At 44.8% G+C, this 20,447-nt stretch overlaps 1 protein-coding gene across 12 annotated transcripts in view; it reads left to right on the forward strand.

Moving 5' to 3' along the window:
• The window catches only part of KALRN (kalirin RhoGEF kinase), a 483,321-nt gene that overhangs the window by 144,601 nt on the left and 318,273 nt on the right, over window positions 1-20,447 (forward strand). For all 12 annotated transcript variants that reach the window (XM_032115344.1, XM_032115348.1, XM_032115337.1 and 9 more), the window contains one exon: window positions 13,383-13,457. In XM_032115344.1, coding sequence (XP_031971235.1) covers window positions 13,383-13,457 — 75 coding nt within the window. The remainder of the gene's footprint in view (window positions 1-13,382; window positions 13,458-20,447) is intronic.

Raw genomic sequence — 20,447 nt, forward strand, 5'->3', positions numbered from 1 at the left:
AGATGACAACTTAACTTCTAGATCCCAGCATGAGTTTGTAGACCTGGTAGTTGGAAAAACAAACCAAACATCTTTTTTACTTGTAAACTGACTGCATTTGATCTGGAAATCATTGAGATGCAATAAAAATTAACTCCATGATGCTGTTTTTATGGAGTCAGTTTTCCGAGTAGAACTACACGTAACAAAACAACCATTATAGTTGAATAGCAATGCTTATGAAAAGGACTGGGTTGGAAACACTGATGACAGAAGCCTTCTGTTTATCCTTTGAACAGCAGTGACAGTGGTAGTGTAAGCTACATCACAGTGTTCCCCAAACAATTGACATCCAAGGGACTAACTGGTGTTACAGCTTCAAGTACACTCTTTGGCTGGGTCCCTGATTTCTAGCAGTGGTGGGTGCTCCTGAGCTAGTGGTGCTGTAAATGGTTGCAGAACCACTAATCAGGTACTGGTAACTTAGTGCACTTCACTGGCACTTTTGTAGCCACAAAAACACTTTTTGGAAGCAAAGGGGTGAGGAGGTAGCTCAGCTGCTATTGCTTGCTTGGTCTCCACAGACAAGCTCACTGCTGTTCTCTTGATTACTGCTGGCTGTGCAGAGCTTGGACTTCTTTTTCTCCCGATCTTTTTATGCTGACATCTGTCTGTTGGACATCAAAAGGCAATCTTTCAAAGCCAGAAAGTCATATGACTTACGGAACACTTAAGTGATGATCTGCAGAAATGCGGGTGAGCTCGCCCCTGGAAGAGGCATTCTGCTGTCGTGATGCGTTAAAACAGCTCTTTGTATTTGGGCAATTACAAAGATTCATTTGAAAGTATTAGCTATCATCAGGGCTTGACCTCTTCAGAAAGTATTCTTTAGTCAGGGTTTTAAAGTGGATTTGGAAAGATAATTATTCTTGTCCCCGGGTAGAATCTGGGCAATTTATGTGTTCAGCTGACTTGCTACTTTGGCTTCAATGGATATTTATTCCATGAAGTGCATGGTTGTGCTGTGTGGCAGAGGACTATGGTAATGGGCAGATCAGATAGATGCAGACAGAGATACTGCTCAGGGTGATACATCCTTAATTGTCAGTAGTCTTATAACAGGCAGTGTGCTCAGTACTGTAGCACTTCAGTGCAGGGGAAGATGACACTATTTATCTCATTGGTTTTTTCTCTTTGTGTGAGTTCACAAAACATTGGCAAAAAAGCTTCATTTCATGGCCATGAAAAGATTGCTTGTATCATTTAAGCCAGTATACCACTCAGAAAATTGAATTTTGTACATCTCCTGCCTGATAACTTTCTTTCTATAATATTTCAGTATGCATTTTTTGTTCCCAAGATGTCATTATTGCTTTATCCTGCAGCTTTCATTAGTAGCCAGTGTCGTGTATCTCAGCTTTCTGGAGTTTCTATACATGGATATAATAACATCTGATAGGGCTTCCAAGGAAAAGTGGTAGAGAGGGTAGATGTATTTCCACAGGCTGAATTTTCATCAGATCACAAGATTCAAAGAGGCATTATTAAGAGGATATTTTTCTGGCTCTCTCAGTCCCATGTAATAACCCAGAACTCTGATGTTGGGTCAAATCCTGCAGTAGGATCCACCGGGTGAGGTATAAACCAGAGATCTGTGGACTCACGAACATGTGTTCCTCAGGAGCAAAAGCTCTGGGTGGAACATCATAGCTACTTTTCCAGTGCAGGCTTATAAATATCAGGTTTATAAAAGGCTATCATAAACGTCCTGTATCAAATACCTGGCCATGACACCTGCACTCTGCCATCAGTCAGCTCCCATGAAATATGGAAAATGAAGTTATGTGTCTGGTTGTCTCCCACCATAGCTGGCTCTGGCCACTTTAAGCACTTTGGAATAAAAACTGCTCTCTGTGATGTGTTCATGCAGCTCTGCCAGTGCTGCTGACTGGACCCATAACAAAGCTGCAGGATGCAGATGTAAGAGGTGGTGAGGGGCATCAGCACAACTACTACTTCCCATGACTGACACGTGCACGTTGCACCAGCTGGTGGTGGCAGAGGGGTGGAAACAGATCTTCTTAATGTGCACCTGCTAATATAAATTAATTATTATACTAATGAAGCTAAAGCGTGATGAATCTGTTCAGTCTATCTTTCACTCTGCTTTTCTTTGCAAGCAGGTAGAAAAACATCACTGCATTTCTTTCTTTTCCATTGTGCAGTTAGTTTGCTATTTCTGATTTGTCATCGCTCCTAATGTTTCATTGACTTCTGACTGTGACTTGTTGTTTATTCAAAGTGCTATTAGCACAGTAGTGCCTAAGAGTTATTGAACAACTAACATAATGGACAAGTCATACCAGCAGCAGAGCTAGAGCTTGCAGGAAAAGGTCATGGAAACCCTGGGCTGAGATGTAGGTTGGAAATGTGGACATGGTCTGTCCTTCTATCAGCAAAGCTAGAACCCAAATATGAGAAGGTACATGTGGTTCCATGTTTGTGTGGGAGAGCAGGGATGGCTGGCATGAGATGTTTATGCAGGATGAACTCCTGGCTGGGGAAAAATATAAAAATGGATTATTAAAACTGCTGCAGCCAAAGGAGTGAAATCTCGCCTGCAGTAGATGTGGGAGAAACTGTTTTCTCCTCATCTCTTATTTACTGAAGGTATTAAATGTCCTTTGGTTGACTTAGCTTGGTTTAGATTGGGATCTGCTCCTCAGTGTTGTACTCAAGGGAGGCTCGACAGCTGCTTGTAGCAAGATTCTACAGGCTGAAATAGGTTGTCTCAGATCAAAGTATAATTTCCCTATCTTTAGAAACCTATCTAATAAACTTTGTGGACTGACACATTGAATGGGACAATTTCCTCCCGCCTGGAATTGCTGGTTTTTGCAGAGCATGCTGCTCAGTGAAACCGCCAACCAGTAAAATCCCTTCAGAAGAAGGGAAAATATGTGTGGGAAAAGGATTTTACAGTTCAGTCTGTGAAATTAAAATATCATTGCCAATATATTGCACTTTTGTCACCTCCATTGAAAGAAAAAATGCAACCTGGCAGTGGGCTGGAAAGAGGGCCCCCAGACTATTTCCCTGTGTTTCAGGGAGGAGTTGGATGGTCATCTGACTCCAGCTGTCCAGAATCTATAGAGCAGCAGCTTGCACCCTCTGGAGATCAGTCAGATCCCATTAACCTGTAGCCAGTTATTTGTGCAGCTCTGAGCTCCCCCTTAGTGAAAAGAAGGCAATTTGCTGCATTTAGGTGATAATCTTTTAGCCTATTCCATAAAGAAAGGCATGTTTAGGATAGAGAACATATTCCTGGTAACTCTGATATCCAGAATCACAGTCCAGTGGGTTCAGTGGTGGATTTGGCAGTGCTGGGTTAACAGCTGGACTCGATGATCTTAAAGGTCTTTTCCAACTTCGGTGATTCTATGATTCTGTGATTGATAAGATGCGACTAAATGCATACCCTCTGTCTTTGAAACCTGCCCAGTGGCTTTTTGTAGCTCTGCCTTCTGATGAGTATCATTTTGGCAAGTTTAAGGGCTGCTTGTCCAGAAAGAGATTCAGACAGCTCATGAGACTTTAATTCCAGTTATCTCTTTATATGTGTCTTTAGCTGGAACAAACTAAAGGAAAGCTGCATTTTCAACCTATTGGTGATCCTTTTGAATTCAACATTACCGTAACAACAGGTTATTAGCACAAAAATGTCAAGCTTCTTACAGCACTAAGTCTTAGGGCTGTAAACATTTATACTAGCATGCTAAAGAGATTTGGGCATAAGGGGCCATGCTGGCATCAGGGAGCAGCTGAAAATATGAGTAGGCTAACATTAAATTAAACAGAGGCAGGCAGTAATTTAATTGGCATTTATACATTGAGAGAAGGAAAAAATAGTAAGTTAAAAAAAGAAATGCGGCTAGGAAGCTTTTGGAAATCAGGGAGGTAATTTGCTTTCCAAAATGATTCACAGCATCCCATGTTAGCTAATTAACAAAACAGCAGGTTTGTGAATTTAACTGCAGCGGGGTTAGGGCTCTGTGGGCTCGGTTCTCGTCCATGTGTTTGTTGGGATCTGTTCAGCCCCCTCGGTGCTTTTGCTCTGCTCTTTGGCATCGGGGGGAGCCTGGCCTCTTTCAGAGGGCAGAGTTACAAGTGGCTGCACTCTGCGATAGGAGCCAGATGAGGGTGAAAGGGGCAGGTGGAGAAGCAGGGGATTATCCATTGACTGGCATGACTCAGCCATCCATAAAATGATTTTCATTAATGTTTAATGTGTGTCAAAAATGTCAGCATCTGTAGGAGAGGCAGATAAATTATTTAGTCCTGTGAGCGTCTTGCCTTCCCCCTCCCACTGATGTATGTAAAATGTTTGCCCTGGTTTTGTTTGGATTTGGGATGCTGGTGGGGAAGTGATTGCTGTTAGACCCAGAGTGTTTCCTGGCCAGGCCCTTGGAGGAGCTGCTGCCACTGCCACTTCGCATTTCAGCGCTTGGGCAGAGAGGTCTGGGCAGTCTGAAGTCAGCTGCAAGTGGGTTATGCACAGGCCCTGCTGGTGGGCTGGGGCTGGTTGTAGATTGGTTTGCAGAGACTCTGGGAAACTGCAATAAGCACAGAAGAGTGGGGCGTGACGGGAGGTCCTGCTCCCCAGGTAAGGACTGTGGAAGGCAGCTCTTAGAGTAGCCCAGCATCACAGTGTAGCCCCTGAGCATTCCCTGTGCTCCCAACGGGCCTGCCTGAAGTGCCACTGAGATCTGCCTCATATCAGCTGGAGTTCTTTCTGCTGCTCTTCTTGCTGCCTTGGTTTTGCTGGGCTTGTCCAGAGATACATCACCCAGAGACCTGAAACTGCCCTGTTTGGATGAACTGTGTCCAGCTCAGGGGTGGGAGCAGCCTCTGCGATCTCACCAGGGCTTTGGCTGCTCTCCCATGTACCCCTCTGCAGGGACAGTTTCTTTCTCTTGCCTGCCCTGTGTCAAGAGCTTAGGGCATGGATCTTGCTTTATCCCTAACCAGGGAACTGATGCACAGGAAGGGAAACTCCCTTTTGAATTGCAGATTTAGGTTTTCTTTCATTCCTCTTTTTTTTTTTCTTTTTTCTTTTTTTTTTAAATCAGCTTCCCAGGATGACACAATAGCTGCAAGCTCAAATCATAAGCCCTGGCAGAAAGAAAGGGACCAAAGGAGATGAGCGAAGGCAGAAATGTATCTGGTCAGAAGGGATTTGAGGCGACGTGTGACAGGGGAAATGTAAGCCTAATTAATTGTGGGGTGCTGGTTTGTGAATGTTGTATGAACCACAATCAAAAATGACAAATTTAAAACCCACTCTGAAACTCATATTAGACTCAACCATCCTTCCTGGACAGGGTTTTTTCTGAAGGCAATGGGAACTATGTCAGTCTGTTTGGGGTATGTTGAACTCTGTCAGAAAAACTAAAAAGAGAAAAGGTAGAGTGTTTTTAAACGTGGGGGGAAATGCAATTGCCTTGTTGTTTAGGATGTTTTTTTCTTTTTTAAGACAGTCACAGGCTTTGGGACAAGGATCTCAATTGGCCTCTAATTAAAGTTGCTTTCTTAGTGTCTGGCATGAAATCCCCCTGAGAGGCAGATGTTTGCAAAGCACACTTGGGGCACTGGCATATGGTTCTTTTGTACGGCTGGCGTTTCAGCAAAGTGCCTCCTCAATGTTGTACATAATTAGATATTTTATTTTATTTTTTTGTCCTGGAGAAGTTACTGGTGGCTGGGGACCTCCAGGATGTGAGTGGGAGGCTTTCTGGGAGACGGATGGGAAACCCTAAGCACGTCACTGCTGTGTGACAGGTGCTGGGAGATGCCCTTTTGCAGCTTTTTGGGAAAAGCCTGTTGACTGAACCAATGCCAGTTAAAGGATATTATTCTAAGCTACAGAATTTAATAGAGGATGGGACCCTGGGTACCCAGCCTCTACTGCTTCAGAGAGGGCCTGCATCCTTCCTGCAGGAATCCATCAGCAGTTCTAAACTTTTTATGGGATTATAAAATTCTGAGGAATGTTTCCATAAGAAACCCAATTGTAATTGAGAGGGGAGTGAAATGAAAAGAAAATATTTATGCACACTAGGCCTGGATAGAGACCATGGCTGTGTTTAAAACGTGACTTCAGATTACAAATGGCCCGTAGCTGTTTATTAACACCATAAAAGACTCTTGCATCTGGGTGGTCACTGATGTGTAGAGCAATCTGTAGATGGCAAGAAACTTAACCACTAAAAGCTCAAGGTGCTGAATATACTTATTTCCCTCTAGGGCAGCACATCTATCCCTTGTACACTTAAGAAATAAAACACAGGATTTTGTGTCAGATGATCTAATTTTTCCAGTTCTCCAAACGTCTCCCATTCCTTCCCAGAAAGCCCTTTCTGTGATCACCAGAGCAAGGCTTTCCTACTGTCAGTGCCTCATTTTTGCCTGTCTACAAAAGTGCACTGCAACAGTTCCCTGCCTCAGAGAACTCAGAGAGGTTTTTTCAGACAAAATTAATTCATGTTTGAAAGGTGTTTTTGAGGTCTGTGAACCTGACTGTGCTTTACTAATGTGGGCAGTCATTATTTCCGTTCTGTAGAGAGGAAAACCAAGATCTGGCACAGTTAAAACAGCTTGTTCAGGATCATAAAGCAATTTAGGAGCAGAACCACAAATAGAGCCAAGTCTTTTGATTAGCAGTCAGATGTGCTATCCACAGGGCTACCTATAACGTCTAATTATTTTTCTAAGTGTAAGAACTGAAAGATCTCAGCCTGATTCCAAAGTCCTGATGAAAATGAAAAGGAAACGTGCAAAAGATTGACTCACAGCCATTGCATTCTCTTAGCATCTCTATTAGTGCATGTTTAAAATGAAATGAGTAAAATCCCCCATGGATGGAGTTGAAGCAGAACCTCCTCTGCAGATTGTGTAAAAATTCAGCATCCTTCTGATGCTTTGAATTGTGCTACTTATGAAAAGCAAAGCCTGGCTGTTGGCTTAGGTGGGATGCACAGGGTGGGATGTTTCGGCTTCAGATGCTGAACACTTCTTATTAGAGGCCACACGTGCACACAAGGCTAATGAATTTGCATGCTTGCTGCAAGCTGCTCTGTCTTTCTTGAGGCCTTGCCTATTCTTTGGCTTGATTTCAAGCTGAGGCTACTGTTTAAATGTGTGGACATTCAAAGGCTGTGCTGGGAGGCTCAGTGCTGCCAAGTACCTCGTGGAAGGAATAACAATCTCCGCAATTAGCAAGGTCCCCCAAACCCCAGCCCTGCCTCTCTCGGTGTTACAGGCAGGAGAGGGAAGACGTCTGCGCCGGCAGGGGCTGTCCCTGCGCAGGGATTCGAGCAAGGAGAAATCAGAGGGACCGACCTGTTGGTGTAGAGGGGGAGAAAAGTAGCTGCTTTTGCCGCTTACACTGGCAAAACTTGGAAGTGGAGGGTAGCCTGTGGCACTGCCACCTGATAGCTGTGACCAGAAGGATATTTCAGAAAGCAGGAGTGGTGTGTAATTAATAAAAAGAAGGACAGAATAAAGAAGCACAGAGAAAATAATATTACTCTTGGACTGAGCCTAACTATTACATATAAATCCAACATTCATGTTTTAATTTTAGAATAAATGCAGCAATGTAATGCATGTGACTTTGTTTCAGCTGGGATAAAGAGTGTGGCATGTGGTGCAGTGGGATTAGTCTTTTGTGCAGACTATCTGTTTGGTGTCCATGGTTCTTGCAACTTTTGGAGCTCTAGCATGGATCTATGTGCCAGTCTGTACACTGGATCTGGTGGCTGGAGAAAGCAAACACAGGAGCATAGAGGGGCACAGCACCGCCATCCTTGCCCCAGTGCTAATCCAACCTGCCTTTCAGCCTGTCCCTGCCACACTCCAGCCTGCAGTCCTAAATGCTTCCCCTGAGACCAGGTATTACCTTATATTGGTTATTATGGAGAAGCATATAACTCTGGGTTAGTCTTCAGTAATAGCTGGTGATTATATTTACAGCTTGATTTTGTGGTTTTTTCTCTCTGGTGCTGTCTTTAGATTCAATTCAATTGAATCCTTCCTTCCTCTGTGAAATCTAAGCCTGCTCTTCTGCTGCCTGCAGTGGAGAAAGATGATAGGAGAGCCTTGCAGGCTCCTGGGGAGCTCAGGGCACCAAAATGATCTTTCTTTGCATCAGGGATCAGGCTGTTGTCCACAGAGGAGCGATCGGCAGATGCAGAGTGTCCAGCCTCATTTATCTTGGCCAGATGGTGCTAAAATACTAGTCCAGAGCACATGTTGCTTCTATTCAACCAAATGCTTGTGCCATGCTGTGGCCTCTCTGCCTTGAACCAATGAGCCTCGGCCAGCAAAATCCCAGCGGCAAAGGCCCCAGCAGCCCCTGGCTAAGCCCCTCTGCATGGCTTGTGGAAAATCAGAGAAATCAAACTGGGAAGGCTCACAGCCCTGCAGGGACAGACAATAGCCTGCAGGAAGGGGAGGAAGGGGTTAAAGAGGGTTTAGCACACACAAAAAGTAAATATTTGAGGCATAAATGCAGAAGGAAAGAATAATGGAGAGAGAAGGGCAGGAGGAGGAAGCCAGAAGTGTAAAGAGAAGAAAAAGGAAGATTATATTCTGCTGGAAAACAAAGGGATGTTTGTATGAGAAAAGCGTTGGGGAAATGAGGGTTCAGCTCTGCACAAACTTTCTGTCTGACACTGGTCAAGTCAATCTCTCTGTGTCTCAGTTTGCAAAGGCTACAATGGGAATACTAAAGTCTCCTTTGTTCTGCCTCTCTCTGCTCACATCAGACATTCCTTCTGTGTGTTGTAGAAAGCCAAGACGCTACAGTACTGCAAAGACAAATAAATTCCACTGAGACTTTGAGGGGAGAAAAATAAAAAGGTGGGAAGGCAGATAGGCTATGATAAACCTGGGAGATAAATGCCCCAAAAACTGAGGTATGGGAGTGGGAGTATAGAAATACAGGAGAGGCCTTTACTGGGGGAAGAAGAAATACAGACCAGATTAATCCTACTGTTGCATCCTGGACTCCAGTGGAGTTCTTCGAGGGATGGGTTTAGCCCAAGGAGTTCAGTTTTGTTTGGTTAAAGAAATTTTATGCCAAAGTTTTAAAATAGTGAAATCTGTTCTGAGAACTATGAGAATGTGGGCTGCCTTTCTTGAAACGTTGCATGGGACTTGGGATGAACAACTCTTGCTGAAGGCATCAGGAGCCAAGTGATTAAGCCCCATGCAGTGCTCTGACAGGAGGCCTTCTTCTTGCCTACGCATACTTTTTTTAAGTATAGAAAGTATTTCCATATTTCCAGCAGCTGATCTTTATTTGAAGCCAAGAGCTGCATTTTTCAGATTAGAACTGAGGCTTTTCTAGGAAAAGCCACTCTGGAGCAGACCATTGCTCTATCTAGCCCAAGACGGTGTCTCCAACAGAGATCCTGCACTCTGCTTAGAGAAAGAAATACTAAAGCTCACAGGGCTCTCTCTGGGGATAATTTATTTTTCACTCCAAGAGTTACAGCTTGGCTTTCACTTCAAAGTCTGTAGGCTTACATTCTTTCCAAAACTCTTGCTTATTTTATTAATCTTTATGGTTCTCTGGAGATGTTTGTTGTTTGCAGATCTCCAACCTGTTCAGGAAGCCCCTTGAGCTGCTGACCTCCATGTCCTTCAGCAGTGAGCTCTCCAGGCCAACTGGGGCATTTGTGCAGGGGAAAAACAAATTTCTCAATTTCAGAATTGCTGCGTTTACCATGGAAGCATGCCTTAAGCTTCTCAGCTCACCCATCTGGCTTCTCATTACAGCATCTCATCTAAAACTGTGAGCTTCTTCTGCCACCCAGGGAATCCCTTCTAGGAGATGTTCTGTGCACACGTGATGCTGCTCTGCCCTGAAACGTAAATCAGCCATGCTGAGGATCCACTCTTAATTCTTCAGTCCTTCCAAGTTTACAAGAGCACATACTGTCGGCTGCTCAGGCTGACATGGTGTGCTTTCTTGTTGGGTCACTGGAGTAATAAAAATTTGTGGCCAGTCATAGTGTCCCTGCTCTGTGAGTAGCACACTAAGCCAGGATGTGATGAAGGTGTGAGGAGCTGCAGGGTGACAGGGTCACAGCACTGTGCTCTCTGTGCCTCTCTTTTGGTAAAGGGGTGATTGAAGTGCTCGAGTACCTTGGCAGACCATGCAGGTAGAAAGCGAGAGGGGCTTTGTTGTGTAGTCCCATGTTTATGAGGATGGTGAACCAGCGAACCAATGCATGGACAATGGGCAGGATGGCTCAGTGTTCAGCCTGCCCTTCCTTCGTCCCTTTGTCCTTCTCTGTCCATCTGCTGCAGAGAGGAGCAGTAGAGAGGTGTAGGGCAGACTACAAAGCACAGCCTTTGTGTGCGCGGGGCTCTCTGGCAAAATGAGATGGTGCTCTGCAGACATGGCCTTGGATCCAGCACACAAACAAACAAAACAAATGTATTAGAAACAGCTGGGGAACAGGATGAAAATGAGCATCATTAGGGATATGCTTATAATAACTTACAAGCTGGGGAATGCAACATTGCTATGCTGGGCCCTTCTGGAGACAGATTTGCTGTTGCTTTTGGAGTCTTTGTTACAGCCATTGGTTTTCCCATTTATGCATACCTTGCCCCAGCTCTTGCTGGCAACCTGACAGCATGCCCTGAGATGTAGCCTCCAATGAAAGGATTTTGTCAGGAACTGGAGCAACCTCTGGAAGCACTGGCCATGGCCTCATCTGTGGGTCATGAGCTGCTACTTGGTTGAACACCGTGCATTGCTTTAGGTGCTGATCTGCCTTCCAGAGTTTCCTTCCTCATCCCAAGGGAAGTTTTGCAGCTCTTGGGACTTCTTGTTTATTCCTTGGTTGTAGGACAGCCTCACAGTTTTCCAATTCATTCATCATTTATTTTGGAGTGTGTTTGACCTGTCCTGGGCAATACTGAGAAAGGAGAAAGTACCTGCTGCAGCACTATCCCCACTCAAGTCTTTTCTCGCCTCTCTTATGCACAGTCAGGACATAGGGGCTGTTAGCAAAGAGCCCCTTGCCTGCAGCCTGCCCTGCTACAGCTCAGGAGGTGACCATCTTTTAAAGTCATACATTTCTCTCCCAGTCTCCATGCGTATTTCCTCTGTGAGATGCAGTCCTTCCTTGCAGGAGTGTCTGAAACTGGCCTTCAGCCCTCAGTATAGTGGGTTCTTGCTAAGAAGTCCTTATGGTATGCTTTACATACGCCCACCAGCTTTTTTTAGTAATGCTCACAAAGATTTCAGTTGCATACTGTCTGCTGCACAGTTGGGTGCTTAAGAATTGATTTTGCCATTTTCCTGACAAATTTAACAAATACTGGCCAAGACTCTACTTGCAGTGACACTGCAGATCTTGCAGCTGGATAAATTTTGCCCACTACTCCACTTGAGTGTCTTCAAACCCTCATGATGTGTCTCGCACATTGACTGTTCCTGTTTGCTTCATGGTTGGATGAGATGCTTATATACAGAGCTGCCTAAATTCCAAATGTTGCCTGTGGCTGAGCAGTTCCTACCTTTGATGTGAGAGCTAGCCGCAGCCTGGGATCTGAGAGGTTATTCTTGTCAAGAGGAGAAGTTAATAGCAAAGTCTCATATATTTAACACAGAGTGCACAAAGTCCTGCTTACTTGAACACAGAAAGAGTTCAGCAATCAGGACTCATTTCCCTGGTCCCCAAACATTTTACTGACACAGTGCACTCTTTAGGCATCCCTCGGGACTGTGTTCCAGTGCCTGTTCAAATTGCAGTTACTTTGGTCTTGGCCTTACACCGAATTACCTCAGTCCTTTGACTACTGGTTTTCACTAGCTGTAGGTTTACCTGGTGAGCTTACACGTCTCCTGGAGACACCTGAGAGCAACTGGGGACAAAGAGAGTTAGCTGTAGCTTTTGGTCACCAGGGAGGGACATATTTACATGTACAAGACATCCTTGTTGCTCAATCTAACTGTGAATGGCAAAAGCCACTAACTCAACCATAATAACACTAACACTTGTAGTTCAGCTGCAGGTGAAAATGGCTGATTTGGTCTTCATCTTGTCTGTTCCAAATGTCTGCATGGATTGGACCACTTTGCCTTTGCAGGCTGCATGTTGGGAGCAATAGATGACAATATAAAAGGGGTGCTTTTATCGCCAATACCTCTTTCAGACCCAAACAGTCAGGGTATCATCTGCTGTGTTCAGTGAGGAGGGTGTGATGGCCGCAGCAATGCCCTGTTTCTAGCAAGCTGCTTAGTGAGAAGATTTTCTTGCCCTGGCACCATCTCAGAAGAATGGTGGTTGCTGCCTGCCTGCCTGTGAAAGGCAGAAAGGGAAAATACAGGGTTTCAAATGTGTTATATTATTTGGTGAGCTGGAATAGATCTAAGACCATATGGAAGATCACTTGTCATGATGGCTATTCACTACCCAGTGATGGATGACTTATTTTTCAGGGGAACGGCAAAGATGTCCTTCAAACCCACCTTTTGTGGGAATAGCAGTGGCTGGCTTGCTTACTCTGGGGTGATCCCTTACTGCCGGTCTTTTGCAAAGCCAAAAGATACTGCTGGCACCTAAAACTGTGGGCAGCTCTGTTCCCAAGAGAGTAAAATTCTGTGATTTCTTAGGTGAACATTTAGGAGACCTGAAGTAATTTGTCACTTCAGGGAATACAAATGGCCTGCTCAGGTATGCTTAATCAAACAGCATGTATTACCTGAGGATGTGCAGGGGCTTCAAACCTCTCCTTACCCAGGGAAAACTTTGGCTGGCTTGTAGGGAGCATGTCCTCCGAGTGTAGTCCCATCTTGAACCATTCCATCTCAGCTGTGCTGTGCACAGCAGAAAGGGGGAAAGGAGAAAATCCCTTTTTAAGCCAGTCCCTGTGCAAATCTGTCTCAAGGGCTGGTGCTAAATGGATGTGTATGTGCTGTAATGTTCCCTGCAATTTTACCTGGGCTATGTTCAGAAGAGTGAAGGGAGAAAGCTCCTGGCTCGCTGTACAAGATGGGCATCTCCCAGGCTTGATAGTATGGTTTGTGAAAAAGGCAGCAGGGATTAAACTGGTTACTTGGTGGGAAATCTGTTAATCTTTCAGAACTTCTGAAGGATAGAGCAATGAGCTGATTCTCTGTATTTAATTTTTTTCCATTAACGTATCTCTATTGATGTTGATGCTGTTTGTTCATCAGCCATTTGGGTCTGTTTCTTGGTGCTTTTATGTAATTTATAGCATTTCTCCAGTCTGATTTTTGACAAACATGGCATGTCCATGAAGCTGGGAGCAAGAACCTGCTCTCTTCTAACGTGGCTTTCCTGTTTTTCTCTGTTTTGCAGGTTCTTTTCGAAATGATGGTTTAAAAGCTGCTGATGTCCTTCCTATACTGAAGGAGAAAGTGGCCTTTGTGTCAGGTGAGCATATCTTTCTTTGATCCCTCCAGTCCATGAGCACTGTCTGCCACATCCTGGTCCTTATGATGCTGCAGAATCTCGAGGGACCGGTTTCATGTTTGAACTTGGTAATACTTAAATTAGTTCTTTGCTAAGAAAAGGGCTGTATGTGGACCAGGACTATCCAGTAATACTGAGGGCATTGGAAACTGGTCCATGTTGATTTTCTTCATATTCTGAAACAGGGGCAAATGAGCAGCACAGGTAGGATGAAAGGCACCTTCTTAGCTCCAGCCCAGATGTGAGCTGTCTCAGCATGCAGGACACTTCAGGGATCCTGCTTTTGGTTCAAGGTCAGTGGATAGCATTAAATTCCTGTATCTAGGAAGCACTCAGACCCATAAATCACTGGTGTTCCATTTACAGTCCCAATCGACTTGCAGTTAAAAGTACCATTGATGCTGCATTTGCATAATAACTCAGATGCTCAAAGTTCTCCTGCCATTCTGTACAAAGATTTACAGCCTTCATTCAGGAGACAAATCTCAAGCATCTGGGGGTGGATCAGGACTAGACAATATGGAAGAGGCTTTGAGAATAGCTTGGATGATAGTGCTTCTGGTGTGAATTACAACTTGTCAGTGAGAGGGGGAAGAGAAAGTCTGAAGCAATCATAATCTTGCATGAAGTCACTCAAATTGGCAGCATAAACCCAGGGTATTTCCAGTGGCAGCATTTCTGATGATTACAAACCATTCAGGCTGCTTGCAATGAGAAAACCTCCATCAAGAACAGCCAGCTCCCCTTGTTTGCAGTCTTTGCTTTTTTGTTTCCTTCATCTCCACAGTAATGCTGACTGCAGAGGGGAGGAGGTTGCAGCAAGGCTGTTAGGTGCCCACACTCTTCCTCCCTGGCTCCCTCCCCAGGTGCTGGAGTTGAGTCCCCAGGCCCATGAGGATGGGGCTCATCACCCTGCTGAGCCATGGAGATGTCATCCAGGGAAGAAAAGCTTTCCCCTTGACTGATAGCTGGTGTGAGATACCTTCCCATATAGGAACAGTTAAATGGCCCAGGGATCATGAGTCCAGCTGTGACCTGGGGAAACAATTTGAGGATCTATAAATGCTAAACTTTCTCATCAATGACATGAAAATCCAGGAGTTTGAGGGAAGTTTCTGAAACACCAAGTCTTGTCTGAAAACCTAAAACTATCCCAACAGTACTCACATGCAGGAACACTTTATCTCACACTGAAGTCTCATTCTGAATGTCCTGAAATGTTTTACATGGTTGGCTTTAACTGCTCCGAAGAGGGGAACATAGTCATAAAAACACAGTGTACCTGCACACTTGTTTGTGACACAAAAGCTGAACCGGGTGCTCTGGGAAAGTGAAGGGGAGGAATTTATGCAGGGACTGTACTGCAATTTAGTTTTTGGCTTCTGCTGTTGCTTTGCATGGAATGACTGCAGGATCATTTGGTAATTCACGGAATATTTAATAATGACAACCTGTCTGGATTGTTTATGTAGCCCCTTCCACTGACGGTGCCTGTGTTCAGCTCTGAGCCAGAGGGTCTCACATCAAATCATCAGCTCATTAGACACTGTCCTGTGCCAAGCCTGCCTTGCAGAGGGGGGTGTTAAATAAGCAGCACCAACACAATCCCCCGGGCTTTCACACCATGATCCACTGCAGGCAGGGTACAGCTTGCTCCATATAGACTCACCAGCCTCCAGACTTGGATCTGCTCAAAATGTGCTGTTCCTGACATAGCTAAAGGTCCTGGGATTTACACCTCCTCTTCATGGTCTCCAAATGCAATGACTACAGGCAGCAGTTGCCTTAGCAGGCAGAGCACTCTGAACTGCTGGTGTTCACTGCAATAGCCCCAGAATTCCCTTCCAGCCCAGAGTGTAAGTACTGCCCAGTGTTCCCCTGGACTGTTGTAATAAAGCAGATTAAGAAAATTATTTTGGCATTTCAGCTGATGGCTCGGTTCTTTTAAATTAAAATGGAATAATTTCCTAGGCTATGCTTTGAGCACAGAAGAGAAAATGTTTGACAAAACAGAAAAATCAAATACCTGGACTTTCCAAGATCAACAAATAAAAAAGTTCTGTAGTTAGCACAGCCTCTGAGAGCACATTGTGTTTTAATCAGGCTTCTTTGAGGAACAGGAGAGTTTTATTGAATCTTCTTCAGAGTTTAATACCACAGTTAATTTTAACAACGACAGTACAGTAAAGTTGTCAAGGGGGTTCTCCTTACACCAGCAGAATTTATCAGCACACACAAAAACTCTCAGCTGAACATGTCAGTTACATAGTTTATCGCTTTTCTCATCAGCTGTGGCTCACCAGCTTGTTTGTCTGTGATTCAACAGGAAAATTGCAGGGAACACACAAGACCCTTCAGGCAGGGGCTGCACTTTGCTTTGTGTTGCAGTGGATGCTCCACACCTGGACCCTGCAAAGCAAAAGGGCAGAACAGGCAGGGCAGGGAGAGCAGCTGCCGCCTGCTTCACAGCAGGCACAACAGGACCTGCTTGCACAGCCGTGTCATCTCAGAGGAGCCCTCAGGCTTTCACAAGTGCACTTAATTTCAGAGTTGACATACAGCTCTAACTGTCTGGGCACAGATTCATCCAGCCTAAGTGCTGTCTGGGGCTCTGTGCCTGGCACTTCCCCTTGGCTGGCTGAGCCAGCAGCAAGCAGCGGGCGCGGGGCTCTGCATCTGCATCCCTGCACCGCGGGAAAGTTGAGGGGTGGTGGATAACATCAAGATTTTTTCCTGGAACTAGTTCTTGGTTTCTTCCAGTGATCTCATGTATGAGCTAGACTGAACCTGAACAAAGTTCACATGTGTGTCTAAAGAGTACATGAAAATCCCATTCCATAGCTCCTACGCAGAGCAATGGACTGAGCAGTTGCGGGTGGGGTGCATCCCAGCCATCGCTGTCTGATTGCTTCCATCACTGACCTCCTGCAAGCAGATTAAGCAGGGGGCTGGCAAGGGGGAGGCTTTGGCCACCTGCTTGTTGTCTAAACCCTAATAAAATCTTGGCTTTGCCTGGGTGGTTCAATGTGCTGCTTTCAGCAATGGAATGGCTTTGGGAGCCATTAGGGAGTGAGTTACAAGCCAGAGACTGATTTTTGTATTCTGAGGAGGAGACGAACACTGAGGAGAGGAAGTAAAACAGGTTGTAGATTATTTTAGGTGCTTTTTTTCAGTGAGAGGTGGTGAAATATTTTGGAAACTGGGCTTATAGTCTTTCTTGGGAAACACAGACGTGGTGTAAACTGGGGCATTGTTCAGCTGCTTGATTATATTTATGGGAGATTTTCTATTGATCAGTGCAGTACAGAACAAAGTGGATGAACTTTCAAGAGAGGGAAGGGAATGTGTTATCATGTTCCCTTCCCATGCACAGAACTTTTCATGTACTTAGGCTATAAAAAGCTTGTTAGTTGACTGATGTCATGGGTCTCGCAGAAAGCGTTTCCCAACATCCCACCCAGAGGAGTTTCTCAGGATCCTTCCTGGTACTTCCGCTCCCTGGAGGGCTTGGAAGAGTGGTGGCGCGTGGGCTCCTGCTGTCATCCAGGTACTGTCTGCTCATCCGCCGAGGCAGGAGTACAAAGGAGGAGGCTGGCCAGGTTTCTGAGAGCGTGGTTGAGCACGGAGGAATCAGCAGCAGAGGGTGTAATAAGCTGGTGAGCTACTGCAGCTGTGACAAGCAGAGCTCCCAGCATGTGTCTGCAAAGCAGGAGGTTTTTCTGTGTGCTTTGGGCACCAAAAGGGCACAGGGCAGGGAGAGGTGGATGCAGTAACAGCTCAGCCATCTCCAACCTTTGGTAGCCCACTGTCTCCAACCGCACGTCTCGGGAGCAGTCTCGTTGTTGGGTCAGAGTAACGTCTGAACCTGACTTAGAGCCTTAAGGAAAAGCAGAGATTTCCTGAAAGGTCTTCCAGAGGAGGATTTTCAAGGTAAATAGTTCTAAAGAAAGGACAGCTTTGCAATTAGGTTCCACCAAATTTAGGCCAGCAGGATGAATCAAAGAGGAAAGCTCAGAGAAGACACTGACCTTCCCAAAAACTTGTCCAAGGACACCACAGGTTGCTTAGTGTCAGGGGTACCACATGTAGAGGTGCATGTTTTTACTTTTTCTGCAATGGATGCACTTCACTCTTCAGAGAGAGGGTTGAAATGAGACCCCCCAGTGCCTCTGGGCACTGGAAGAGTTCACATCCTGGTTTCAGGGGGTCTCAGATGCTGATTTGTGGACATTGGAATTTGTACTGGGCTGGGAATAAAATTAACCAAAATATTTAATTTGTGAATGATGTAAACATTTTGTATTTGCACACAAAGTTTTTATTTAAATTAAAAGTTTCCATTCTCCTCTTCCTCTGGAATGGAAATTTCAAATGAAACATCAACAATTCTTCTATATTTTGTTACAGAAAAATATCTTCCATTTTATACCATTCCCTGGTGTAGCTTGAAATCAATGGAGATTTCAAAAAAGGGAAATCTGCTATTAGAAAAGCATGGCATTCCTTGACTATTTCTCCATGCTTGTCTCAAATGAGGAAGAGAAGGAGTGTATGATCAGGGTGTATCTGACCTCTCTTTGTTTCTCCTTATTCTGTACGGCTTCTAGCACTGTGCCCTGTGGTGTGAGTTTGGAGTGTCTGTCTGTACCACCATCAGCAGTGACGGCATCACCATGTGCTCTTCCCTTCCCTTCCCTTCCCTTGTCCAGCAGCAAGAGGGGTGTTTTGTAGTGCAGTAGGTTTTGCAGTGGGGTGATTTGGGGTTTATTTTGTTCAGTCTCTCATACATACAGCTATTCCCATACATCTGCAATAGAGGACACAAGATCAACAAACGTTATTTGTAGCTGGGGCATAAGGCAGAGAGCTTTAGTGTCAGCGTTGAAGAGGAGTCCCCTGACTCCTCAGCAATCCAGCTACTTCCAGAGAAAAAAACCAAGCTCCCCTGTACTCTCTCCAGAAGTTTTCCTTCCACATAGGAAGGTATTCCCTTCCTTTTAATGAGTCTCACTTGTCCTTAGTTATGCCTTGCTGGAATAATAACTTTTTTTTTGGGAAATGAAATTATTTCCCCTGTGGCTTGTTGGCCAGTGTATATTTAAAATTAAAGAAGTACCCCAAAATACTTGCATAAAGCAGTGAAAACTAATTACAAGTCACAACAGGTGGTCTCTTCAAATCCATGCAGTGGCTTTGGGTGATTGAAGAACAAATTTACTTGGTAGGAAACAGGATCCTTCAGTTTCAGATGCTGCACTGGGTGTCCCATCTACAGCCTCTGACCTGCTCTGCCAGGTGATCTTCTGGTGAGAACAATTAGCCTTGGTTTTGGAGTCACTAACCCTAAAAGTAATGTTGTAAGGGTTTGCCATTAGAATTTGATTTGGGCAATTGACTCTGAGACATGGATGCTGCAAAGAGCAGCACTCTGGAGAATCAGGCCCCGGTGATTGCACTGCAGCTGTGTTAATTGGCTTGTTGTGGGAGCTTAAATTTCCATCACTTGCACTAGAATCACCTGATAGATACCAGCTGAGTTGGAGGGTGGTCACACAGCTAATCCTACGTATGACCCTTGCAACTAATTAGTCTGTCTTGAAACTGAAGGAGTTTTAGTATAGAAGTCTGCTTGCAGTAAGTCCAGTAGCAAGCAGACTCTCACAGTGAGAGCTCAGCTATGACAGGGAAAGGAATGTTATTTCAAGACTCTGGATACCAATTCCTTGATACTTTCCTTTCCTAGGAAGTCTGTTAATTAGATTTAGAAATCCAGAGTGTATTGTTTATCACTGCATTGAAGTGCCTGACATCAACTGAGCTCTGTCTGTCTCCTAGTTCTCTTCATTATAATTCATTTTTTCACCATATTTTGGACTGAAATACCTGATGAGGATTATTTCAGCTTCTCTGGAAACTCACAGTCTCAGCAGGGTCTACAACATAAAGATTGATCAGCTTATGATCTACAGGGTCAGATGAAGCAGCGCATTCACTTGAACTGCAGTAGACATCTGAACAGAGGCCAGAGACACTGTATGCTGCTCCTGCTTCCGTTGCTGGTGTGCTGCAGGGTGTTAGAAAAGGTTCTTGGGAACCTTCACATGCGTGGACATTTGCCTGTCTCTGGTTAATCCTTGTGAATTCATGCTTATGAAGGGAGTGTGAAAGGAAGCAGAGGGTTTAAAACCCTTAAATGTGGATCACTGCAAGCAGGTAAGGATCGTGGTGGAAGGGCTGACAGAACTGGAGAGATGCAGCTTGAAAACAGAGCTTGATAAAATCATTATCTGCTGTATGCAGGAAGCCTGTATTAACGGAAACTGATAATTTCCTGTCCTCAACAGGACTACAAATAGCTGGAATTCCAGTTTATTGTGTATTAACAGGGATGGATGTGCCTCGGGACTTGAGATTGGTAAAGCCTGTACACAGAGTTCATGTCACTTACACTTTGGGGTGGCCAATTTCTTGGCTTACCTGTGGGCATTTGGTGCCACTGTATGCAGAAACATTTGGGCCCACTGGTTAGAGGTGTCATGTTCAGGCAGCTGCCAGAACAGGGATCTTGTCACTGGAGTCTCTTTCCTCTTAGTTGCAGGCTTGACTGAAAAAGTGGTTATCAGAAGGCCACTGACTGTGGTGCTTGCCTGCATGCAGGTTTTCTGAGGTTTCTTTAAGGTTTTCTTTTAATGTGGTATGCATCACGATGCCTTGTGCCATCACTGCAGTGTCCCTTGGATGATTTGTGGAGGAAAAAATTATGTGATCCCACTTCTGGGAATAAAACCTGAATTTAGCCATGGGCTCTTATAGGACAGAAGAAAGGGAGATGGGAAGAACTGGCAAGCAAGCCACTGACAGGAAAGGCCATTAGCAAAGGATTTTGTAGGAGAAATGCAAAGCATATATGGCTAAATATTTGTTCTCAGTGTACTTTGTGCCCCGAAGAAC

Source organism: Corvus moneduloides, chromosome 7, assembly GCF_009650955.1.
Source record: "Corvus moneduloides isolate bCorMon1 chromosome 7, bCorMon1.pri, whole genome shotgun sequence".
In the NCBI taxonomy this organism is placed as follows: domain Eukaryota; kingdom Metazoa; phylum Chordata; class Aves; order Passeriformes; family Corvidae; genus Corvus; species Corvus moneduloides.